Below are 26,665 nucleotides of genomic sequence, written 5' to 3' on the forward strand. Positions count from 1 at the left end.
GATTAAAAACAAAATATGTATATAAATAATAATAATAATAATAATAATAATAATAATAATAATAATAATAATAATAATAATAATAATAATAATGATAACAACAACAACAACAACAACAACAACAACAACAACAACAACAACAACAACAACAACATTTATAATTACCTGAAACAAGTCCTTTTAGGTCTTGTGAGTGGGACCCCAATGTTGTAAAGGTGGAATTTGGTTGACCTCCGAGATGTGAATCCAGAGCAGAGGGATAAGGTGGAAGAGAGCCTCCATGGGAGGAGGATCCAAGGTGGGCCCCAGCTCCTGGCAGGCTGCCAGTCGTTTCAGCATGGCGCTGTAACACATTGACAGCATCTTCCAATCTTTCATCTATTCTTGATCCCTAAAAAGATAAAGAACAAAAAATTAGTATACTAAAAAGATTCACATTTTAGCAACACAAGACTTGACCTTTGAAGAAGATAACTTCAAAAAAAGTATTAAACATCAGTGATTCTTGTAGTCAAAGCATGAATGAAATGGCTCTCATTCAAATAACTGTACTTAATCTATCAAGAAACAGCAGGAGTAGTAATTCCATCCAAAACTCCAATTTTATCTAAATCAAATGCATCTTATCAAGAAAACAAAGGCAAACTGAAACCAATCTGCTTCTAGTCAAATTCACACACACAAACCAAAGCAGAAGAGAGAGTGCATCTTTACCTCAATATCTCGTAGGTAGTCGATTGCGGACTCTAAGTTCTCCTCTGCCATACGTGGCTACAGTGCAATAAAGAAGAAAAGAAGAAAAATGTATAATAACCATGCAAACTTAAGTGAAAAGGTGTACTAGTTCATGCAAAATGTGGTGCAGTCTTAAATACTGATAAAAATTCATGCCATGTCAGTGCAAGACAACATGCAATGTTGTCAGAGTTGAAAAATTAAGGCAACACATATATCTACAAAATTCAACAAAGTGCTACTTTCTCCTGACTACATCCTGACAAAGAACTTTCACTAATGCAGTGCAGTGTATTTCACTCAAGACTGTTATGGAACAGCTGTGCAAAAGAAATGAACATCTAGGTAAATTAATAAATGGAGGGTGGGATGTAGGGGGAGCAGGGCATACTTACAATATGCTGACTAAAAATGTTTATGAATAATTTCACAACTCCTAATACAGAGCTAAATGTATAGCTAAAACTGTCTAACAAGCTATAAATAATATAATGAAGCTTGCATTTCTAAACTAAACATTGAAAATACAACATCAACAAATTATACTAATTCACTGCCACACACAGATAACTGGATGATAGGTTTGTGCTGCAGAACTAAGAAGACTACAGACATGCATGATAAACTTGTCACAAGTAGAGATGCCGAAAAAGCTTAGTGCTGGTGTTGCAAAGGATGCCATTAACAGATACAATGCCAGAAGAAAATCTGACAATGTGTCCCTTTCTTATCTATATCTAATTGTGCCAAACTTTAACAATGTGCACAAGATTTTTTTTCTTTTTTCTTTTTTTTTTTGCGCTAAAATGGAGCTTTAATAGGAGGGCAAGATGACTTACCATAGGGAGAGACCGGTCAAAGTGTGGTGAGGTGGGAGTGTGAGGCTGAGGCCACTGTTGGGGGGCTCCACTGTTGGCCCCTGAGGTGAGGGGTGGCGGGGAGGTGGCAGACACTGGGGTGCCGGGATTACTGCTGTAGCTGCTCGACGTCTGGTCTCCAGGGTAAATCTGAGCCACAGAAATCTTTCTTAGTCTTTAGTCTATTACACTATTTCCTGTTGGCTATCTTACAAGATAACAAAAAGCCAAATACAGAAATTGTCAACATGAAAATACCTGAAGTGCTCATCATTGATATCTATGGAATGACACAGTGTTGCTGCAGTTCTACAAGACACAAGTAAAGAATATAAACCTGACTGATCACTCCATAATTTCATGTTGTCCTTTGTTCCTACATAACAGTAAACAGATCACACTCAGCTCATTAAAAAAAAAATTCCCTGAAATTTATGTGCTGAGTAAATAGTTGTGTAAAAAATTTCAGCAAAATATAACCAATTTTTCTATTGAAATAAATGCATATGACTGATTTCAAAGGCTCACTGAATATATGAAAATGAGAATTACCACATCAAATGTTTCCTAACAACTTCATCATGTGTATGTGAGAACATGATAGAATAAAATATCAAATATATCTGAAAATATCAGAGAACATACGCTAGACTTTTAGGAACATTTATTTGTAGCAATTATTTACATAATTTTGTTTTTGACTTGCCCTGCAATTTGGTCATAAACTCTTTTCCTTCTCTGGCCTTGCTGTGTTGCTACTATCAAGCCTTTGCCTCCCCATTCCTATGCTGCAGTTTAGTCACCCTGCTGTAGCCTTTGTGCATCCAAAGCTTACAGTCATCTAATTATGAATGTTATTTGCCAAAGCTTGTCAGTGTTCTTTTTCTTGAATGAACATATCATGTGCACAGGACTCCCCAGCAGCAGCAGCCACCATGTCCAGTACTCACAGAGGATAATGCTTTGCCGAGTGTGTCGCCGGTGTTAGCTGTGGCTGTGGCCTGGGTGTGGTTAGGCACAGGGGAGTGTGTGTAGAGTGGTGAGGAGGTAGCCACAGAGCTGCCTCCTGTGGTGCTGCTTGCACCAGGGCCCCGGAATGATGACATGGGTGGCAAGGCTGAGGCCATGGGTTCATAACTCTGCACGAGAAGGCAACATGCATGCATTACTTCACCCATCACCCAGGGACTGTGATGAAGCATTAATATGATAAGCTTAAATTATTGCTATGCATACAGCACACATACCTTGTTTATGGATTAAAACAGTAAAATCTTGCCTGATAACAATAAAGCAATACTATTTAGTGGCATATTCAACAAATATAATACATGGATCTGCAACAAAGAAGGAAAGGCATGGCTTTACAGCATTTATACAACGAATACTGGATAACATCATCCACCCCAAATATCAACAGTATGTAATTAAACACTGAGGAGAATGGCTAACCTATAAATGCATTGGGGGTACTTCACTAGCTGCAATGAGTGCTCCCATGCATGTTTTAGGTCCTTTATGAGTGTATCCTATAATTATTTTCAATTCACATGGGGCTGAATGGATTCATCAGGTACTCACCATGTGGTCAGGGAGATGAGGGGCCATGTAGTGGGACTGTGGTAGGTGTGGGGAGGGGCCCATCATGGACGGTGAGGGGTAGGGGTAGCTCATGGCTCCTGCCACTGCTGCTGCTGCTGCTCCACTCCCACCTCCCCCAGTTGTTGTCCAGACATCGCTGCCCCCACCATCTGTGTTCATGGTAAATGTATATCAACATATGAGACAGCTAGTGGGTGGCATGGTCTTGCTATTCTATATTTCCACAAGCAAATGCATTCCTTCAATAGGTATTCAATCATCACACACTTATAATGATTTACTTTACTTGAATAAATTTTCTACATTTTGCTTTGTACACAACAGTTTGCTTGTGGTCATTATCACATATCATGATGATAATAATCTCCTCTATCTTTAAGCCATATATTGTACTGTATGGGTAAACTACACAGGACTTCACAGGAAAATGAAGAAAGCAAGACACAGCTTTTACAATGAGAGGGAGACAGGCTGACTGAAGCCACAGTCCAATCAAAGATGATGTTACAAAAGTAGCTTAGGCTTCATATACAAGCTAAGAATGAACAAACTATAATAACTACTGCAGGTGTTCTTCAAGATCTTATTGATGTGTATCAGGTATAAGCTGTGGAGCATGATACTGTCAATACAGTATTTAGAATGCATGGTAGTACAACTGGCACACTCTAGGATGTATTTCCATAAATCAGCATAGCTCATTGTGTATGTGGAGAGATTCAAATACACTGACTTAATGTTTGTTACATTCATGTAGCTCCTAGGGCTTCAAATGGACCAGTTCAACCCTTGCCTTCACCAGGCATGGGGTGGAGGGTGTGGGGGGCTCTTGGTGTGATTAACGTTTACATAAACACATTTATAGCCTTAAGTATTTATCTATATCAAGCTTGCTATGCCTCCAGGAATAAAATAATAAAATAAATAATAATAATATGCAGTACTAATATATTTTTTGGTCTGTTATAAGAATCACATTGGCATCCTACACACTGAGGAGAGTAGGATTCTTAGCTTTCCACTCTTGCCAGAGAAGCAAGGTCACAATTCCTTGGCTTATTTCCTGTTCCTGTTTACTGCTGGGTGAACAAGGCTACAGTATGAAAGACAACAAATCCATTTTGGCATATAATGTCCAGGAATCTGAACAAGAACTTCTTGGTTGTGAGTTAAACATGCTAGCCACTATATCACCACTATTAATATGGACTGGTTCTGCTATTAATAATAACAATGAAAATAAAATAGCAAATAAAATTATTGCAGAAACTGATTTTAGCGTAATGTCATGTTGTGCAATAATTTATACTCATTCAATACATGCATCATATTTATTGTATGCTCATCTGAGTTAATGTATTTCATACTGGAAGGCTTTATAACCCTTGGGAGGGAAGATTTCAGCTATTTTAATGGGCCACTTCAAAAATAGATCTCCTGGCTCATCATTCACACTTCTAAAATTCACACTTAATGCAAAAAGTGCATACTCACCCATAAAGTAAGGTTCAGCATAGAGGCCGCCAGGTTTGGGCGACGTGTACCTTGGTGAGTCCTGGTTGAAGTCATCTGAGCCATACTGCAAGGAGAGACACAACAGTTAGTATGTATACACTGAAACTCCCCAGAAGCCCACTTTCTATGTAAACAAGAAAGACAGATTTTAAAATAAATGTTGAATCTTGAGGAACTGTACTTGATATGAAATAAGTCTGAGCAATGGTGAATAGATACATAGGTATTAACAAAATTTCAATGCAAAATAAAGTAACCATGAATTAGGAATAACATCTTTTGATAAATACTTAAAATATTCATATTGTGTACATATATGTATACACATGTATCCAGTGACATGACATTTCAACTTCCTCATTTCTAGAAAGCATATCACCACTGGATAATGATAATTTTAGTATCATCATTAAAAAAGTTGCCATGTGATTAAAAAACATGGCAAGAAATTAGATATCAAAATAAAAGCTGCCTGCATCGCCTTAGTAAAAAAAAAAATGACACAAAGGTGAATGACACCTCAACCATGCACACAATATACAAACAACATTAAGAAGTAAATTAACTTTAAAGCACTCATAAACACATTTAGACAAATGCCCAGATTAGGACCATTTTACAAGGAGATAAATCTATATTCATAGAATTTGGTGTTATGAATGAATCTCCTTACCGCTTGTTGGAAATTACCATAAGGAAAGGGCCCACATTCCAAGCTGATATTATGTGATTTCTGATGAAAACAAAAACTGAATCAGACCTAACTGAAGCCTATCCTAACTTTTAACCGTGGAGGGCAACTTGGCTCTTGGGGCTTTTGAACCCTGCAGGGCAACTATTCCTGAAAGGCATCCAGGGAACCTACTAGAGGTGTTTCCCTTGCTAGGCAATGAGTGCTTGCAGTGTGGCCCATCATTATGAGAGAGAGAGAGAGAGAGAGAGAGAGAGAGAGAGAGAGAGAGAGAGAGAGAGAGAGAGAGAGAGAGAGAGAGAGAGAGAGAGAGAGAGAGAGAGAGAGAGAGAGAGAGAGAGAGAGAGAGAGAGAGAGAGAGAGAGAGAGAGAGAGAGAGAGAGAAACATAATTTTGGATAAATATCAACACCTATGTATGCACATCATAAACACAAAAACTGATATGTGCCCCAGAAGTGTTCACCTAAATCCAGCATGGCACATAATATTTCCACCAACGTCTCACTGCTGAGCAGCTGAATGCCCTCCCTGCCTGTAGGCTGCTCTGAGTCTGGTGGTAGGGTGAGGCTGATGGCTGATGGCATGAAGAGTTATCACCTAAATACTGCAGATATCAAGTCCCTATTAACAGAATAACTGCAAGAGGAGGAGCTGCCTGGACGAGAGGAGATGCTCATGGTGGCCCAGGCAGGCCTCTGTGATACAGGGAGGCAGTAATATTGGGTAATATCACTTATCGCGTCGGTGGCTACCAAACCCAATAATGTGGGTGGGCGGCCCCAACGCTTCATCCAATAATGGGAAGCTTACCACCCCCTCTTCCCCTCCTTACTCCTCCCCTCCACACTACCACCAAAGCCCTCCCAAGCAGTCAGTCAGTCAGTCTCTCTTTCTGAATATCTTTGTTAAGCACATCTTTTAAAAACAGAGGAACAACACAACATGAATAACATCCTTTGGGTCACTCTGCAGGCGGCAAAACCCTAGTTCACCACCAAGCTAGTAGCCTGGCAGCCCTAGGCCAATGCATCATCCTCGTAGCTCCCTTGCTAAGCGTGCACAGAATCAGGGTCTCGACAGACCCCTCATGAGCGGCGGTGGTAGGCAAGGCACATGACGAAGGTGGACAACAAAGGAATAGAGTATAGTGACACATGATCGCCAGTGATGACTAAAAGGTTGGTGAGGATAGGTCAGAATTATGTGAAGGAGTTGAGGCTGCGATGGTGAGTGGGTACCTCATGAATGCGGGGCGGGTATGACAGGCTGTCGGCGACGAAACAAAACGGAAGTGTCCGAACGCCAAGTGCGGCCACTTTAATATGAGACTTATTGAAGCTATAAACTGGGAGTAAATAATAAATGGACACCCATAAAGCTAGGAAGTGCCAGGCCAGACATCAAGACGACGGCTTGAGAGGCGTAACCAGCAAAGCAGCTAGGGTTCATCCCAGGCCGCAACGGGTGGCAACTTGTCCCTTACCGCCCTACCTGCCACTCCACCGCTTTTCATTAAGTTGAGAAGATAATTTCGCGGAGCTGAATATGAAGAGTGCACTCAAGAAAATTACTTAATACGAGCGATAAATGGTTTGGTGTAAACATCCGTACTCTTAAACTCACCACCAGTCCTGCCATTGTGATGCGCTGTGGGGCCACCTTCACCCCTCTCCCTGCCGCGCTACCTAAAACAGCTGTCCTGCTCTACCACGCACGCATTTACAATTATTGTTCTAATCATCACTTTTTTCAGTCTTATATATAATGACGAAGATGAGTTGGAAAAAAAAAAAAAACTTACTATGCAATGAATGACACTGCATGACCCGGGCTCGCACTCACCACAGTAGCTGATCTGCACTCCCTCGATGCCTCTTCGTTCATGCCACATTTAAAACGCATCGTCATCACACATCGGATGCTCTTACGACTTAACAGTTTCCATACTATAATTCTTGACCAGTGTCCCATATCGTGGGTCGCATGAATAGGGCGTCTCGAGGCCACCTGGCCTGAGATGAGAGCGGGGCGCACACAGCAGAAGGCTGAGCATTTTACGAGGGTAGTGGAGCCCCATAAAGAGGGAGAGCTCGGGGCCGGCGAGGCCACTGCTATTTCCTTCAGTGTTAGTGCTGCTGAGTTTTGTTCATCTATGTTTGGAAGGATAATATTCAGCATTTATCACATCAGCAGAAAACATCAAAAATCTTTTCTTTATCCGCGGTTTATATCGAATAAACACAGCAAATGATTGATTGTTCGAAGCCCAAGTGGGTGCAGTGGGAGACGAGAACCTACTTGGGAGTACTTACATGCACACAATAATAAAGTGTAATGTATCAGACGAGGTCGTGTTTGAGAGAATGGCGGTAGCGAAGCGAAGCGAGAACCAACGTAACCTTTCCTGCGGTGCGGTGTCTTCATAATGCACGACCGTCAACGACGACCACTACTATCTTACAATGTTAATGACCTCTAGCCCTCACCGAGGAGCTATTGTAGCACGAGCCCAAAGACGGGGGCCCCACCTACACACGAGACGCTTCTTTACTTAAAACTGTATGTGCGAAAAAAATAATTAAATTACCAGCACTTGCTTCAAACTGGTGTGTACGAAACTTCTAGCCTAGCTATAGTTCAAGGGAATCATTTCGTTTTCTCAAGGCGAAGGAGGTTTACGTCCAGCTAGGGCAGTCCTGAGTGTGTCCACAGCTCAAGTCTAGTAAGTTACCGCAAACCGCATGAAATGGTCTGTCATCAAGATTCTACACACCTTACTCGTGAAAGTTAAAACACGTGGTGACTTGTGTATTATAGGATGGTTTATATAGCATCACTGCGTCATAAAACTTAACAAACCAAGTCATTAAGACGGGTTAGTATTCAGGAGTTTACTATCTTCTGCTTGAGGTCAGTAAGAAATGCAGTTATAATATTGTACACATGTGTGAATGCGCAAGTTGCTTACTGCCATCATCATCCGTAGCCGCCAGCGACAAACAGTCTTTATGCAGCTAACTGATTCAGCTTCATTAAACACTGAGGTCAGCCTTTTGATTAATGAATGACCCCACTATGTCAGCAGCGTCCTAGGTCAGCAGACGGTGGCCTTCTTTCACCACGGACGGCGGGGTAGTAAGGCACTGTTGACGCCTCGCTGCCAGGCGCGACGCACAGAAACAGTGTCATCCAGGCGTGCATAAACGTGTTTATGTCTGGACGGCAGCAGAGGCGGCGTCCAATAGCCGGGAGGCAGTCGCGGCTAGTGTTTCGTGATCCAGATCCATAATGAAGTTCTCGTTAAGCTTAAGGGTCATGCATGTTGAGAGACGGCAGACTATTGTGACCCAGAGCAGGCGATTGGCACAAACCGACGCTGGCAGCAGGGGCCGTGTGTGTGTGTGTGTGTGTGTGTGTGTGTGTGTGTGTGTGTGTGTGTGTGTGTGTGTGTGTGTGTGTGTGCGACGATAACCAGCAAGCCTGATGTGCCAAGCCTCATGATGCATCGACAAGTGAAAAAACTAAGGGTGGATGGATGCATTAGGAGGAGGAGGAGGAGGAGGAGGCGTCATAGAATAATGGGCAGGCCACCATACAAGGCAGGTAGAGCCTCTGACAAACAACGAGAGGGACAGGATTTGTGACAACAAGAACTTGTTGACAACTTTATCGTCAAAATGTTGCTCAATCATACATTTGGTTTTCATTTCCACGCCTAAAACCTTTATAAAAAAATATATACATTATATATATATATATATATATATATATATATATATATATATATATATATATATATATATATATATATATATATATATATATATATATATATATATATATTGCTCTTCTAGACAGGGTGGAATCAAAAGCTTTTCGTCTCATCAACTCCTCTCCTCTAACTGACTGTCTTCAGCCTCTCTCTCACCGCCGCAATGTTGCATATCTAGCTGTCTTCTACCGCTATTTTCATGCTAACTGCTCTTCTGATCTTGCTAACTGCATGCCTCCCCTCCTTCCGCGGCCTCGCTCCACAAGACTTTCTTCTTTCTCTCACCCCTATTCTGTCCACCTCTCTAACGCAAGAGTTAACCAGTATTCTCAATCATTCATCCCTTTCTCTGGTAAACTCTGGAACTCCCTGCCTGCTTCTGCATTTCCATCTTCCTACGACTTGAATTCCTTCAAGAGGGAGGTTTCAAGACACTTATCCACCAATTTTTGACCACTACTTTGATCCTTTTATGGGACTGGCATTTCAGTGAGCATTTTTTTATTAGATTTTTGTTGCCCTTGGCCAGTATCCTTCCTACATAATAAAAAAAAAAAAAAAAAAAAAAAAAAAAAAAATATATATATATATATATATATATATATATATATATATATATATATATATATATATATATATATATATATATATATATATATATATATATATATATATATATATATATATATATATATATATATATATAATTGAACCTTAACACTACAATATCTCAATAAACCGCTTCTTACATGATGGAGGTAATGTCATGATGCCTGTAAAGAGTATGGTGGAGAACAGAGATGGTGACTGTGCTGGTGTCACGATATTTGTAAAGCATGTGGTGCTTTGTTGAGGCTGATGATGTCCCCATGATTTGTGAACGAGCGTAGTGGTGGTGGTGGTGGTAGTGTCACGGTATTTACATGTATAAGGAGTGTGGAATTCGGTGTGTGTGTGTGTGTGTGTGTGTGTGTGTGTGTGTGTGTGTGTGTGTGTGTGTGCATATATATATATATATATATATATATATATATATATATATATATATATATATATATATATATATATATATATATATATATATATATATATATATATTCTTTTTTTTCTTTGAAGACATGCAATAAGACCAGCTGCTGCTTAACATACCACCAGCACCACCACCACCACCACATGCCTTACGGATGTCCGTGATATCCGTCGTTTCTTAACCTTTGTTGATGTGAATAAAAGCTAAAATGTGAATGTCAGGCGGAATAAGTTAGAGGCACAGCGGCCACGGCTCACCCAAATCCCTCGCGCTGCCCTCCACTCTGTTGTCTTTCACACATTCACCTGCCACACTAAAATGAGGCATAAGTAGCCGATAAGAATTGATGCGCAGGCATTTGTTATGTTCTCCCAAGCACTGGTCTCAAATAAGTTAAGCGAGTCACAAGAAATAATGTGTAAGACACTGAACAGACATCTTGGCCATCATGAAATACTGCTGAGTCGTTATGGTCTGTTAAACAGTGGTCTCAGCTACGGCAAGCGAGTGTCACAAATATCTGAGGTTATGTTTTAGCGTTCGTATCAACTACGTGAGGATGTGACGTCACGGCTGCGATAAGGAGTACAACAACTCGCACTTCACTGCCTTCGTCCTGCCCGTCAACAACAGCTTGTAACAAAGCAGACCCATCCTTAAGTCATGTACGGCCATGCTAGTTGTAATGTGTGTGTGTGTGTGTGTGTGTGTGTGTGTGTGTGTGTGTGTGTGTGTGTGTGTGTGTGTGTGTGTGTGTGTGTGTGAGAGAGAGAGAGAGAGAGAGAGAGAGAGAGAGAGAGAGAGAGAGAGAGAGAGAGAGAGAGAGAGAGAGAGAGAGAGAGAGAGAGAGAGAGAGAGAGAGAGAGAGTCAGTCAAATAATAAAAAAAAAAATAAAAATAAATAAATAAATAAATAAAATCCCGAGTCTAATAATGAGAGTTTTGGTTTTGAAACCATTCGTGGTTAGCAAAGCAGCTGCGTCACGAGCCCCGTGAAGTGCTGTGCGTGAATGCCATCGTGGAGGACTGTAACAAGATGACCATCCACGAGTCTCGGGGACGCTGAAGGAAGCCAACTTCCTTGTGCAATATAGACGTTATTAACAAGGGAGCGAGTGCCCACAATCTTCCCTGCCTGTGGCTTTGTGTTCGGCGATGGCAGCGTTTATCTTGTCAAGAGGCGAGGAAGGGTGTGGATGTGGAAGAGAGGGAGCTTGAACAGTGCTAGGAAAGACATCAAGTGGAAACACATCTGAGTCTTGAGAAATGTTGCCATTAATCAAATGCCTCGCCTCCGCGGCCTCTTTGGGACAGTATATATATATATATATATATATATATATATATATATATATATATATATATATATATATATATATATATATATGCCTTCATACAACACTAACAAACTCACTTCATAAAGTATCAAGCTGCCGTCATCTAAAGCGACGTGCGTTGTGCTGTCCTTGACGGACACAGTGACACAAAGGCTGCTCTTCTTCAACCCCAAGCCAGTCCACTCATGCAAAAAGAACCATTCTGAACTAAAAGCAATATCTGTAAAAGAGTCACAAGTACACAAACTTTCATTCGCCTGACAGTAGACCTTCTGTTGTATGGTAACAGGGAACACAGTAAAATGTACCACAACTCAGTCGCCAATACTGTCCACACGATTTTTCTATAGGTAGAAAGAGGCAGCCTCCGACAACTGAAGTGACCGTCTCGGGAAGAAATGAACACTATGACTAAACACACAATACTCTACAATGACCCACTAAAATTATGTCGAGCCTTGGGTTTGAGATTCTGGCGTGCATTTCTGAGGTCAACGTTGATCCTGACAGACAGAAGCACGGGCCGCGGTGCCCTCCTGCAGGTTCTTCCTTCAGGGTGACTTTTCCGCAGCCGTCATCAAGGTACAGCTCGGGTGGGGGGTGCGCGGTGTGGGTGCAGGAATGGGCGGCCAGTCAAGGCGGCAGGACTCTTGGGCTAAGCTTTTTCTCTCTTTTTTTTTTCCCTTTGCTTCGTCCGTGGTGGAAGGACCGAGGGAAGAAAAAGTGCAATATGAGAGAGGCGACGTCCACGGCAGGGTCATCATAAAACCATCACGACTTTCCTTCGCCGGCCACGAAAGTGAAGAGAGGGTGAGCGACATGCCGCCAGCCAGCCCCTTTCCTTTTCTTCCCTATCTCAGACCAAACCCTCCTCCTTGGCCTGTTCCTCTCAGACCAAACCCTCCTCCTTGCGCTGTTCCTCTCAGACCAAATCTTCCTCCTTGCCCTGTTCCTCTCAGACCAAACCCTTCTACTTATCCTGCTCCTCTAAGACCAAACTTTCCTCCTTGCCCTATTCCTCTCAAACCAAACCCTCCTACTTATCCTGCTCCTCTCAGACCAGACCTTCCTTCAAACATTAACTTGTTCGAGATGAAAATAATTCAAGTCATGAGATAATAACTTCCCCTCAAGGTAACCATTAAGGAAGCCCTGTCTTCGACTTGCGTGTGTGAGATGAGTCAGCCGAGACTCCTGTCAACTGTCAGTCTCCGGGCGGCGCTGCGGGTCTCGGATGCATTGTCACCTCTATTCGTTTGTAAGGTTCTAGAGTTATCATTGCGGTCTGGTGTGTCCCTGTCGGCACCACTGGTTCATGTAGCTGTAAATACAGCTTTACCAATAACAATGATGAGCAAAGGACGGCTGGAGGAATGGCCGAAACGGATGATCAGGAGGGGAGGCTGCAGGGAGGGCGGGAAGGCCTGGGGCGCCCACTAACTCGCCTAACAGCGAGGGTGTCAAGGGAACGCTCCACACCGCTTCAAAGGCGCCGCCCTCCTGTAATTTCCATATCGTTCTTTGTGTGGCAGCAGTGTGGTGGTGATACAGGCTCGCTGAAACCTGAGTTACTGAACACACACACACACACACACACACACACACACACACACACACACACACACACACACACACACACACACAAGAAATTTAATCTCTACCAATGCTGGATTTCAGTCGAAATAGGTCAAGAGTAATCAGTATTTCGACTCACCTTTCTCAAGTGTCCCTTATCGTGACACAGCAGCTCATGCCTGATAGGGAAACAGCAGTAAAAGAAAGGGAGTTACACATCCACAATGCTGCCGAATGACGAACACTGCAGAAAAGGAAAAATACATTCACCATTTTTCTTTTTCCCGTGCCTTGCCTCCCTGGTCCATCAGTGTCTCTGATCCACCTCGACTACTTTCATGTTGAATGGCTCGCATAAAACCTCAGCCCCACATCCAAAGGGACCGACATTCACTCAAACTTAGTCCAGAAAATCTCTATGTAAACATTTCTACGACACATTGCCGCTGTTCATCTACTTCTGGGGCTGATACTGAGGTCAAGTGGCGGTGGGGGGAGGCGACCCGAGCAGCCGCACCACCGCCCCAAATATTGAGGATCTATGCCATATTTCCAAGTCGTTCTTTTATTCATTGCCATCGATCCGAGTGACCAGGGTGGACCGGGGCTAAAATGAAACAGGAAAACACAGCATCCGCATCCCCAAGTCTCGCTCCCTACTCTCCTGAGCGACACCACAGCAGCACAAGAGGAAGCCTGAGTGAGCTGTTGTCTCCCTGCCTCTCGTAGGCGAACACCAGGAGCCATGGAGGAGTGTGACTGCCTCCTCTAACTGCTGAGGCGTCTTGCAGTTAGGTGTTTCTCGGTCCCCTCTTCGCACACCACCTACTGAGCCCTTCGACCCTTACTGACGAAGCGCTGAGACCCTCGATGCTGGCGTCTGAACCTGCACATACTAATATCTACGTATATGAACTATAGCTTCTCCTGGCGTGAACTGATCTACCGTCGAGTATCAGGTTTGAAGGCAGGCGTCTATCGGAAAGGAGGCTGGGAGGCAGCAGGGCGCTCCCAACCGTATGGAAATCTGAGCTCCCAAGGGTACTGATGATATATGCAAAATCTCCTTGTCCAATACTCGCAGGTCTAAGCGACCGATTCGTAAAATCGCGTTGGACATATACCCGCCTTATCGCCGACATTTGTTGCTGTCAAACGGAGATGTCCTCCTCCTCACACAAACGGAAAAAAAGAAAAGTAAAAATATAAGTAACAAAGCCATCCACTGTTTAGTTTACTTCTCACCTTTTAGTTTCACGATTTCCATGATTCCATCAACACCCCCCACCCCCTTTTTTTATTGAAACTAATATACGCAAAATATCAAATGAACTTCGAGTCTTCCACGCCAAGACATGTTAATGTGATTCAGGTGACGGGGAAGAGACCCCGAGCCACTGGCCTTTTTGTGGTATTGCTTCACAGGCAGCCGGCACGGGACGCCACACTGTTCCTGTCACAGGCAAAGATGAAGGCTAAACGTAGTTCACTCCCCCATCCCCTTCACCCTCGCTTCTCTGCACCCTCACCTCACCAAGACAGCTCCAGGCCGTCGGAGTTTCTTGTGTCGCTGGAGAGCGTCCCGAGATGATGATACTGATAGTAGATAATAAACTAGCCGCAAAAAGATAGACTGGCTTATATTTCAACACCGAGTGTGTGCCTCTGAGCCAACCTTGGAAGGGTGGCTCGAGCCCCTCGTAAAACAGCATTGTTGAGAAAGCATTGTCGTCTCGGGGAGTTGCACAGGTGAGCCGTGCCCTTCAGGGGAGTATCTCTCACCCTATCTTGCCTCCAGCCACACCCTAACCACGCTCGCTACCTACATAAAACCAAAAACACTGATTACGCAACACAACACATCCTACAAAAACAGCTTTACAGGGGCATCATCACTACCTGAGACTCGATAAACATGGAACAAAAAGGAGGTGAGAGGCAGAACAGTGGCCCAGAGGCTGCTGACTCCGAGGCGACACCCGCACCTACACACACACATACATCAGTGCTGCACCCACAAACCCTCAGTGAAAGCAAGCAAGAAAAAGATAGATAAATGGGAGGAAAAGTTAAATAAATATATGAAAGAGAAAATGAAAACTACACCTGGAGACAAACCTAAAACACGCTATCAAAAATGTCACAGGAGTCAAGTTCACAAGTTTTCTCTGCAACCTTTGCTTTCCCGCCTCGCTGCCACAGTTTGCTCAGCCTCGAGGGGCCCTGCAAGTCTCAAGTGTGGACGCGATTCCTTACTTCTGTCACCGGGAGGGGGAGGGGGGGAGGGACGGAAGCTGATGTCGAGCTGACGATGCTGACACGACGAATAGGACGCGTCAAGAGGGTGAGGAAAGAGAGCGTATGACGGCAAAGGCGAAAGTAAGAGAGAGAGAGAGAGAGAGAGAGAGAGAGAGAGAGAGAGAGAGAGAGAGAGAGAGAGAGAGAGAGAGAGAGAGAGAGAGAGAGAGAGAGAGAGAGAGAGAGAGAGAGAGGATGAGACAATGGAGGAGGAGGAGGAGGAGGAGGAGGAGGAGGAGGAGGAGGAGGAGGAGGAGGAGGAGGAGGAGGAGGAGGAGGAGGAGGAGGAGGAAGAACAGGAGCGGCGTGTAGGAGCCGTGGCTGTGGAACACGAGTCATCCATTACTGAGTCGATAGTCCCAATACGAGGTGCGGCTCGGGCACCTCCTTTCAGCCGACTTGAGGCGAAGGCTGCAGCGTCTTGAGCACCGCCCCGCGACGCCCATCTCCCGCCTCCCTTGCTAATGGTTGATATTACTGCCTCTCTCTCTCTCTCTCTCTCTCTCTCTCTCTCTCTCTCTCTCTCTCTCTCACACACACACACACACACACACACACACACACACACACACACACACATACACAAACACACACTTGTCAAAATGGTGTCAGCTCAATGCAACACTGTCAAGGTGTCCACATCTGCGGGATGGGATCAGAGATAAAATTCATCTGTTATCACTGTATGCCTGCCTGCCTGCCTGCCGAGCGGCGGCGGCTGCAGGTGCTAGGAGGAGCAGTCGAGACCCTGCCTCACAGTCAAGAGTCCTGCCCTCCTTCCTCCTCCTCCTCCTCCTGGCATTTCCTGCAGCCGGTCTCCTCCAACAGGCCGGTCACTCCCACGATCCTCGCCATGAAACTTTCCAGGGACACGGAGGGAAGGAGAGACTCGAGAGAGAGAGAGAGAGAGAGAGAGAGAGAGAGAGAGAGAGAGAGAGAGAGAGAGAGAGAGAGAGAGAGAGAGAGAGAGAGAGAGAGAGAGAGAGAGAGAGAGAGAGCAGTGGAACAGACTGATTTTACGTAAACAAAACAGCGAAGAAACTGAATTAGGGTCAGTCAGTCAGTTAGCCAGTGATTCAGTCAACAACCCAGCCAGCCAGTCAGTCAACCAGCCAGCCAATTAAATAGCCAGTTAGTTATTCAGTCGGCCACTTCTACACTTACCAGTTTCGTCTCTCATTCCTTCCTATTACATCTTTCAGTAAGGGACACCGAGACACCTCAACTTTGCTTCCCTCGTGCTGACCATCACCATAATAACGCAATACTGGCATGTCATGGAATGCGAGCGTGAGGCTGTGTTCCGTTACTTTGAATCTAAGGAGGGAAGGGTGTTGTTCGTAGGGTGCGTTGAAAGGGGGTGTGCAAAGTGTGTTGTTAATATGCGTAGAAGAGTGTTGTTTGTGTGTATGTGGTGTGATGTGATGTGATGTGTGTGTGTGTGTGTGTGTGTGTGTGTGTGTGTGTGTGTGTGTGTGTGTGTGTGTGTGTGTGTGTGTGTGTTGGGTATACGAGGTGTGTCATTAAAGTTCCAGGACTGGTGCCACACAAGTTTTATTTCACATCCAGGCTACAAACTATAGGTTATCTCCTTCGAAGTAATCCCCCTGGCACCGCATGCACTTGTCCATCCTTCTCTGCCAGGCTTGCATGCACTGCTGGAAGGATTCTTGCGGGATGCTCCTCAGCTCCGTCGTCACCGGCCTTTTTGATGTCGTCCGCATCATCAAAACGGGTCCCCTTCATGACCTCCTTGAGCTTGGGGAAGAGGAAGAAGTCGCACGGAGCGAGGTCAGGTGAGTAGGGCGGTTGCTCCAGCACGGCGATGTTCTTCTTGGCCAAGAACTCTCTGATGCTCAGGGGCATTGTGAGCAGGCGCATTGTCGTGGTGAAGCAGCCACGAGTTGCCCTGCCACAACTCCCGCCTCTTCTCGCGCACTGCACGAAGCAGACGCCGCAGTACTTCTTTGTACACATGTTGGTTGACTGTCTGGCCCTGTGGCAAGAACTCGCAGTGGACGATGCCCCTCACATCGAAGAAAGCGATCAAACATGACCTTGAAGCTGGACCTGGACTGCCTTGCTTTCTTCGGCCGTGGCGACGCCGGACTCTTCCATTGAAGGCTCTGGCGTTTGGTCTCCGGGTCGTACTCAAATACCCAGGACTCATCGCCGGTGATGACTCTCCTGAGCAAGTCTGGTTCAGTTTCCCAGACGCTCGAGGATGTCCTGACACACCTGCATGCGTCGTCCCTTCTGGTCATCGTTCAGGAGTCTCGGCACCATCTTCGCACAGACTTTCCGCATGCCCAGATCTTCAGTGATAATCTTCCACACGCTGTTGTGGTTCATGCCAAGCTCATCTGCGATCTTTCGAACAGTCAACCGACGATCGTCACGCACCATCTGCTTGACACGCTCAACATTGGCCTCATTCCTGCTCGTTGAGGGTCTTCCACTCCTGGGGTCATCTTCCACGTCCTCCCCCCGGCCCTCTTTGAACCTCTTGCACCACTCAAAAACACGTGAGCGTGACATTGTCTCATCCCCGTACACTTTTTGCAGCATACCCAGTGCTTCTGACGGCGTTTTCCCCAACTGCACCAAAAACTTCAAGTTTGTTCGCTGTTCAGCGCTCATTGTTAAACGACCTGCAACAGAGGACATGATTTTAAAAGCACGTAAGAAAAAGATTAGTGACTGTAGAGGGTTGGGAGCGCAGTTGTATACTCCAGAAGGATTACTTTGAAGGGGAAATATGGTGGTTTGTGGCTTGGGTTTGAAATTCATCTTTTAGGACACCAGTCCTGGAACTTTAATGACACACCTCGTTACTGTTTACGTTTAGACAATACTGGCAGTGAGTGGAGTGAACTGTTAGTTTACCCAAGTGAAGTGTTGTCTAGGTGCATGGTGTGATATGATGCTACGTGTATGTATATTTTTAGATGATAACGGTGGTGAGACTGTGGAGTAGATAAGTTTTCCTTCAATACCAGGGTGACAGTATATGGCTCAAGTGTTTATATGGAAAGACCTATACATGTTACTATTTATATCAATGTTAGCACACAAGACCTCATGATTTGTCAATGTTAAGTGAGAGTGTGTGTTAACATAGGAGAAAGGAGTGGGCATGTTTGCATAATTGTTTTCAAGCATCAGAGAAGAAGGAAGAAATGGGATAAGACCGTGTTGTGGTGGAAGGGGTGAGGGTGACTGCCTCGTTATTCTATTGACGTTCAATGCAACGGTGTCCTTTAAAAATGGCTCGTGTCATATTGCTAGTGAGTCAGTGGGACGTGCGGTACGCGGCGAATCCTCCCATGCCACTCACGTTCCGTCTCTAACAACTTTAACTCTGAACTTCTTCTGAGATCCATCACTGTACTCCCACATACAACACTGGTCTCTCTCCTTCCTTTCACCCACAATTTTGTTTAATACTTCAGCTTACTTTTGTATCCACTTCTCACAGGCATCAGAAAAACATTGCTCTCCCGAAGACTTAAAATACTTCGCGTTTCAAAGTTCACTAACACAATGCCCATAAGCCACCACTATACAGACTTAGTAAGCTGACTTCGAGCCCTAGCCAGCTGTTATTCCCCAACCATCAACGCCTGGGCGACGTAAAGGTACTGCAGAAGTTAAGTGCATCATGGCGGCAGAAACTTCATTACAGAACCCTTAGTCAGGACACTTATAAAACGTATTCTGTGAGGTTTGTATTTTCTTACGTCCTTTTGTTTCGAGGCTCTTCACTGGTCACTTAATTTATTTCATTTACTTATTTATATGCATCCAATAATTCATATCTGACAAAAACGTGGGGAAATTATCAACACACTAACACATAGCGAGAGAGAGAGAGAGAGAGAGAGAGAGAGAGAGAGAGAGAGAGAGAGAGAGAGAGAGAGAGAGAGAGAGAGAGAGAGAGAGAGAGAGAGAGAGAGAGAATGTGACACCTTTGCAAACAGCTCTTTATTAAGTCTCTAATGTGCCAACTTTCGTGTTTATTTTCTTCTTAATTAAGTTCTGATCGCAAACAAATCCACTGACGGACAGACTCGGTTACTAATGCACGCGGCGTCTGTACACCTCGCACACAAAATTTGAACGTTATACAGTAAAATATCAAACATCAAATATCTGTGAGTGTGTGTGTGTGTGTGTGTGTGTGTGTGTGTGTGTGTGTGTGTGTGTGTGTGTGTGTGTGTGTGTGTGTGTGTGTGTGTGTGTGTGCTTTCGAGTGTCACAAGGGAAGGCTGGGATGGGACTAAAGTACGGCATTAAGTGTCAAGGTTAATTTACGAAACTCGACGACAGGCTGAGGGTGGCGAGGCGGTGACATCCGGACAGCGAGACAGACGACACACCTGGACGAGGAATTACACCTCACGAGGAGAGAGAGAGAGAGAGAGAGAGAGAGAGAGAGAGAGAGAGAGAGAGAGAGAGAGAGAGAGAGAGAGAGAGAGAGAGAGAGTAGTAGTCACTGCGGTCAGGCATTTCCCTCAGCCCGAGAGAAGAATCAATTAAGGGATCACCAAAGTCTCTCAATGGGGGGAGGGAGCAAGGCAGTGGGACAGGCAAGCCATAGACAGGAGGTGGCGGCGGCCCGTGGTCACCGCTCCTAAACGACCGGAAGTCGATCAAGTTAAACCTGGAGGGGTCAAGAGGATGGGGAGCAGCAGCGCCGGGCCACGCTTTCCATCTTGTCTCCTGCTGCCCCACGTCATCTCTCACTTTTCTCAGAGATTATTAACTATGCAACCTCAATTACACAGGCTGGGACAACACTTAGGATTGTTGATCTGGGGAGCACAGTGAAGCCACACACCACCGGTACTCAGGGTCAGCAGTGCCCCTCGCGTGCCACCCTCACTACACTACTGCTATTCATTCCTCGCCACTTCAACTGTACCAGCTGATGCGTGTGGCTCTAATAACTCAAGAACAAAACCACCAAGACATCCACCGATGGAGGGGCGCCTTAAGTTGAGAAGAGTGAAGTGTATCTTACCCCGCGTGGCTTCTGCGGCGGCATGTAGACTAAAGGCGTCTTGTAGTAAGGGTACGTGCAAAACATTGTCGGTGCTAATGTTGTTGCTGGTCGTGGTGCTGAAGACGGTGGTGGTGGTGGTGGTGGTGGTGGCAGCAACGGCGGCGACGGAACGGCGGCGAAGGCGGCACCGGCGGCTACGATACTCTGTCTTGTGCCTGCACTCTGCCTCGCACCTCAGCTCACATGACAAACACCGGTAAATCAGTCGCTGATCGATGGTAACTTTAGCCGGAATCACAATTAGCTTAGTACTGCCGGGGCAGCGGGTCTGAAGGGGTCGTAAATCGCAGAGGTGCGTCCGTAGGCCACGTCCGAACAGTGAAGCCTCTCACTGCCACACAACTTACGAGTGATGCTCACACACGGGGGAGATAACCCTGGCTCATCTTGTGGCGTCCGTGGGCGGGCTGTCCTGGCAACCAGCCCCTCGGATTGGCCGTGCACCGCCCCGCCCCGCCCACTCCATCACCACGTTTCTTGTAAGGCTTAACAAAACTATGCATTGCCTAACTGTGCTCTGGGGACTGCTGAACACACACCCGAGACTGCAGCGGCGGCAGGCAGTGTGAGGGGTCGCAGGGCGTGTGTAGGGATGATGCGGGGGAGGACGTCCGGCGGGAGGCATCGTTCCTCCGCCACCCAGCTGAGGGGAAGTGCAACAGCCGGTTGGTTCCATCACCGAAAATGTGAAACCTGACATTCTAACCAATTTTTGTGTCGACATTTAGCAGCGCGAGGAAGATTTGATTAGCGACTGCTACTCAGAGTAAGTGCGGAAAAAGGGTGCGATACATGGGCGGGAAAAGGGAAATGTGCCCCTTCCCTCTGCGTGTGAGCGGGAGGTGCACGTCCCTAGTAGCACTAACCTTACACCACACACACACACACACACACACACACACACACACACACACACACACACATTTAAATTTCATCAGCTACCACACCATAGGAAGGTGGAGGCACTTGGGTTTACTTTATTCCTGGCAAACACTACTCACTGGATCCGCAAAGTTGTGGGTCACCCTCCACATGGAACTCACCTGCAACACAAGAACATACTCATTAATGACATGCACAAATATAATAACAATCACAATCATAAGTATCTAAACACACACACACACACACAATGCTTGCTCTTTCAGTGGTAGATTTTACCGTTCTCAGCTGTCATCTGATGGGCAGGATCTTACGCCCCGCTCACGTCACTGAGGGTTCTCACTGATGACCAAGCAACTGCTGTTCTCCTTGAGCAAGTGGATGAGAGATTGGCGTGTGGAAGGAACTCTCACCGGAAGGATAAAACTGACATTCACATGTCCACACACACACACACACACACACACACACACAAGGGACAGTACACACCTTTAAGATCAGTAACCATCGATGTCGAAAGTCTTTACTATCAATCAAAAGAACGAGCTAATTCCGTTGGGAGTCATCACTTACACATCTCCCGTTTCCCTCACAAACCCCTCTCCACCCCACCAAATTCATGAGTCTCATCAAGACGCGACGAGAAGTATATTTAAGATTAAATATTTATACAAATCCGCGAGAAAGCTGTATAGTTGGCGCAGGTGTTTATGTACTTCCCGACCAACGCTATCAGGTCCGATCCTTACGTTCGTCCTTGTACCAACCTGTACTTTGCGAGCTGCCCAGGGTCGCTGAAAACTAACGGGCCAAGCTTCATCAATTTCATGGTTCCATTCTCTCTCTCTCTCTCTCTCTCTCTCTCTCTCTCTCTCTCTCTCTCTCTCTCTCTCTCTCTCTCTCTCTCTCACACACACACACACACACACACACACACACACGTCTGTTTTATGGCGTGCCACTGCCGCATCCTGAACACATTTTTTTTTCTAGCGCCAATCATCATCATCCTCTGCTTACATCATCATTTCACAAGACAGGCGTTCTCATCCTTCTGTGGTGTCAATAAGAACATGAGACGATGTTGACGCCACACTTATCGAGGGTTGCTGCTAATCAGGACGAGTCAAGATGTGTGACACTCCTTCAGCCAATGAAAGGAAGAGAGCGACGTGTAAGTTTTATCACCTTCTATCACACATGTACCGGTTATCTGATTGAATTTGTCAAAATATCATATCTATTCGCAGAAAAAAAAAAAAAAAATCAGCAGTCTCCTGGGGACGAAAGACGCAAACGGGCGCCACCCAATGCATACACAGGCAATGCAATACAAGCGGAGGCGACTAGTGATCAAGGCTCGGAGAGAAATGGTAAAATGGGACTCGGATGATGACCGCCAATTTACTTGTGGGCGTCCATGGATGGATGGAAGGTAGTGGAGATCACTGGTGCGTGATCAAGGACGTGATCCGGCTGAGTTAAGGTTTGCAGCAGTAGGTGTCTCACAGATGACCGGTACACACATTGTAAAGTAAAAGGCAGCCTTCCACTTATTCCTCCATATCCAAGGCACTTTATTGGAGCCTGAATGTTTGCCATCAAAGGAAATAGATAAAGAGAAATGTAAGAAGATTGGATTTACAAGAATCAAGTAATATATTTTCCATTTAGGTTACTGTGTGTGAGTGAGTGACAAGCCTCTTATGAAAACAACTCTACTCGTTGGGCAAGTGTTTAGGAAAGAGATAGCAAGACTAAACCCTCGTGCCAGGACTCAGGAGTAAGCTGCGCGTAGACTAAACCAGCGGCCACTCACAGCAGCAGCACGCCCAGGTTCCTTGAAGCAAAACCAAAACTTCGTTTTGGTTTTGCCTTCCGACTTCCCTCCCATCTGACCACTATTACATACAAAGTGATATTAGCTAATTATTTACATGCTCATACTCGTATGTAGGCTTTTGTTGCTTGAAGTGTGAGAAAGATGGGTAACTGAGGTGACCATATTTTAGAAAATAACATTCAGAAGGTACCAAACTATCAAAATAATTTCAACCTTGTATTCAAACACATGGAAAAAAATAACAATGAATGATCTAAAATCATATCGATCTAGGAATGTAAAAGGTTGCACGACTTAAACATCATCATCATCATCATCATAATAATAATAATAATAATAATAATAATAATAATAATAATTCCCTATCGACATAAGATATCAACCGCATATAGTTAGCTGCTTGACCAGCAGGCGGTGCGCCCCAACACAAGCAGTAACACACACACACACACACACACACACAAAGAACTATCAACGCATAAAAACCAAGGGAATAGTTATATTCGTAAGTCTCTCTCTCTCTCTCTCTCTCTCTCTCTCTCTCTCTCACGCGATCCATGGTGACAGAGTGGGGGCGTGACAATCCAGGTGCGTGAGGGAGACAATCAACAGGTGGCGTGGGAGGCAGTGAGGGACCCAAACTTATTGTTACCTGACACACCCTGCTCGCCCCCCCCCCACCCCTCACCACCACCGCCTCTACAACCACCACCACCACCACCACAGGGTACTGATCCGATACACACACTGCACTGAATGTATGTAAATGAATAAATGTATATATGCAAGGGAGATTCTCCTACTGAAAGACAACATGCCAATTAACCAGTGACCTTGTAATGAGCAATGTCTTCATCCTGACTCCCTAGAAGAGGACGGGATGGAGGGAGGGAGGGAAGAAAGGGTCCGTGGATGGGTGGGAGGCGGGCAGGGGCTCAGGAGTGAGGTGCGGGCCCGCGGGGAAGCTCCTCTGGGCGCCGCGGGACATTCCTATAAAAAGTGGCGGGCTTCTTCATGCGGCGTGAGACACAGGCACGAATTAGATCAGCGTGAGTTCCCAGACAAACCAGAGGAAGGGATACTGGTAAACAAATGCAGTACAAAGTGAATCCTGGGTCACACCTTGGGTCACTATTGACCTCACTACTCGCATCACCTCAGGCTGCAGGTGAGATACACAGCCAACCAATCCCCCATCTCAGCTTCTGGGCTACTGTGTGGCCTGGACTGTCCTATCACTCGGCTCTTCAAGCGATTACAATGTTACATGACTACTATACCGGCTCTGATGCAAATCAAAGACTACGGTTCAGCAGGAGCACAAGAGTAGGAATAAATGAACGACGGTGTGTGGCTGTGCACGATTGTCAATGAGACAGGGAAGCAAGGCAGGGCAGGGCGCCTGGACAAGCTTTGCTGGCGTCGTGCCCTGCAGTCGAGGAAGAATAAGTAAAAATATTCACTCACTCACCAGTTGCTGCCCAGCCTGCACTCGACGCCCGACGCCGCTGCTGCAGCTCGACTCTACCGTCACCCCACGCAGATGTGAGTGTGGGTATGGGTTTACGGCTGTGAGTCGCCGGTTGTGGGTAGAATGGAGTCCCCTCACGGTGGTGTTGGTGGACGCCATGTGCAGGGTGCGGGTCATGAGGGAGCCGTTGGCCATGTGGGTCACTCGTGTGGAGCGGTCACTGCCGTAGGTACTGCCGCCGCCACACGCCATGGGTGAGGCAGTGGCGCCCTCCTGAAGAACTCACGGGGCTGGGGTGACAACTGTGCCGGGGGACTTAGAACTCCCGCACGGCTACCGTCAACAGGAGACTGAACGCCCATGTATCCGCTGACAATGGGCTGCATCATGCTCACCGCCACTCTGGGCTCCACTATCACATACTATCACTAAAAATATATCGAGTCACTAATCCACGTCCTGAAGGTAATCATTACACAGTTCAGCTCAAGTGCGTGGGCGCGGTAGTGTTGAAGGGAGACAGGGTTGGGGCGAATCGCAAGAGAGCAGCGGTCAGGCCCAGCGCGGCCACAAGACTGCCGTCCCGCCAGGCGAGCCAGCATGTTGCCCCCCTCTCATCTACCCCCCCTCTCCCTCCCCGCGCTCCTCTCCTCCACCACTACTACTATTACCACCGCCACTGACGTCGCCATGGCCCCACAGACCAAGCACTAACACAACAAGAAGTTCAATTCATCACATTAGACAAATACCATTTTCTTGAGTGCAACAATGCCACAGAATGTGAACCAAGACTAGACAGACATCAGCTGCGTTAATAGTAGTCCGCTGGCAAGTGTTCGTTCGTACATGTGCAGGTGGGAGCGGGTAGACTGCGAGGCACCACGCCACTAACCTTGCCAGAGCCGTCCCGTCCTGCACACCACAATACCTACGTCCGCTGCCATCCAGTACCCACACCAGCGCCATGGGCAAGCCTTTATTTCAGTAGGAGCAGGTTCGGGGGGAAATAGTGGAGCCTTATAGCAGGGAATACCCAAGGCTGATGAGCAACAGGAAGGATACCAGCCGCAATCCACGACCTGGCCCATGCCCGCCCATCCTTCCTCTCTCCCGGCCTCAAGAAGCACTTCACGGAATACTGTGACTTAACAAAATAATAATCCAAATAAACGATCATTACTGACTGAATGCGAACATAATGTTTAACTAGCGTTCATGTAGAAAAAAATGGAGTGGAAGGGAACGTCGACTACCGCGGGTTATGATTCCCCCAAAAATATTAAGGAAAACACACTCACACACACACATGAACGTTCCTCGAAGCAACGCATTCAGAGCAGCACCAGACCTACTCATCCTCGCCCTTACACAACCCCACCCATGGGCCCGGCGGGGACAACTCGCCCGCTGCTCTCTCCATTCTTCCATACTAATACTCAAGTGACGACGTTGACTATTTATCTCGTCGACAGATAAGGGAGCTCACGTAACACCGAGATAAGGGTTTGACGGAGCGTCACACCCAGCTCTAGCGTCCTGTCATTCTTATCGGCCCCCTAAGTCCCACATCCCTACTAAACGTTCACTTCATACTGTTGTTATTCTCCGCTGAACCTCTGCTACCACTGTACTGGCATTTCGCTTACGAAGTTCCCGTATTGTACTTAACAGTGCAGAGGCAGCAGCAGCCTGTCTGTCTGGCTATCTTCGTGTTAATCTAAAGCTCAAATTACAAATGTCAAACATTTCGTCTCCCTGGTGAGGGAACAATTTACATCTTTACCCCTAAAACAGCTTCCCTCTGAGTCAGTATGAATGATTCTCTCTCTCTCTCTCTCTCTCTCTCTCTCTCTCTCTCTCTCCTCTCTCCTCTCTCTCTCTCTCTCCTCTCTCTCTCTCTCTCTCACATAATTATACCGTATCCTTCAATTTTCTAACCAACTCATTTTATCACCATCGTTCTCTGAAACAACAAGGAAGACATGCA

At 45.9% G+C, this 26,665-nt stretch overlaps 1 protein-coding gene across 6 annotated transcripts in view; it reads right to left on the minus strand.

Annotated features, from left to right (window-relative positions):
• The window catches only part of LOC135114271 (transcription factor 12-like), a 42,543-nt gene extending 17,287 nt beyond the window's left edge, over nucleotides 1-25,256 (minus strand). For 2 of the 6 annotated variants that reach the window (XM_064030140.1, XM_064030138.1), the window contains exons 1-7: nucleotides 7,245-7,319; nucleotides 4,689-4,773; nucleotides 3,174-3,343; nucleotides 2,543-2,731; nucleotides 1,575-1,742; nucleotides 715-771; nucleotides 166-391 (exon numbers count right to left, since the gene is read on the minus strand). In XM_064030140.1, the coding sequence (XP_063886210.1) occupies nucleotides 166-391; nucleotides 715-771; nucleotides 1,575-1,742; nucleotides 2,543-2,731; nucleotides 3,174-3,343; nucleotides 4,689-4,773; nucleotides 7,245-7,310 (961 nt within the window). In that variant the 5' untranslated portion in view covers nucleotides 7,311-7,319. Of the gene's footprint in view, nucleotides 1-165; nucleotides 392-714; nucleotides 772-1,574; nucleotides 1,743-2,542; nucleotides 2,732-3,173; nucleotides 3,344-4,688; nucleotides 4,774-7,244; nucleotides 7,320-20,437; nucleotides 20,826-21,480; nucleotides 21,598-24,675 lie in introns of those variants that run through there. The other 4 variants (XM_064030141.1, XM_064030143.1, XM_064030144.1 and 1 more) reach the window with 4 other exon arrangements.
• Between the last annotated feature and the right edge of the window lie 1,409 nt (nucleotides 25,257-26,665).

This window comes from Scylla paramamosain, chromosome 27 (assembly GCF_035594125.1).
Source record: "Scylla paramamosain isolate STU-SP2022 chromosome 27, ASM3559412v1, whole genome shotgun sequence".
In the NCBI taxonomy this organism is placed as follows: domain Eukaryota; kingdom Metazoa; phylum Arthropoda; class Malacostraca; order Decapoda; family Portunidae; genus Scylla; species Scylla paramamosain.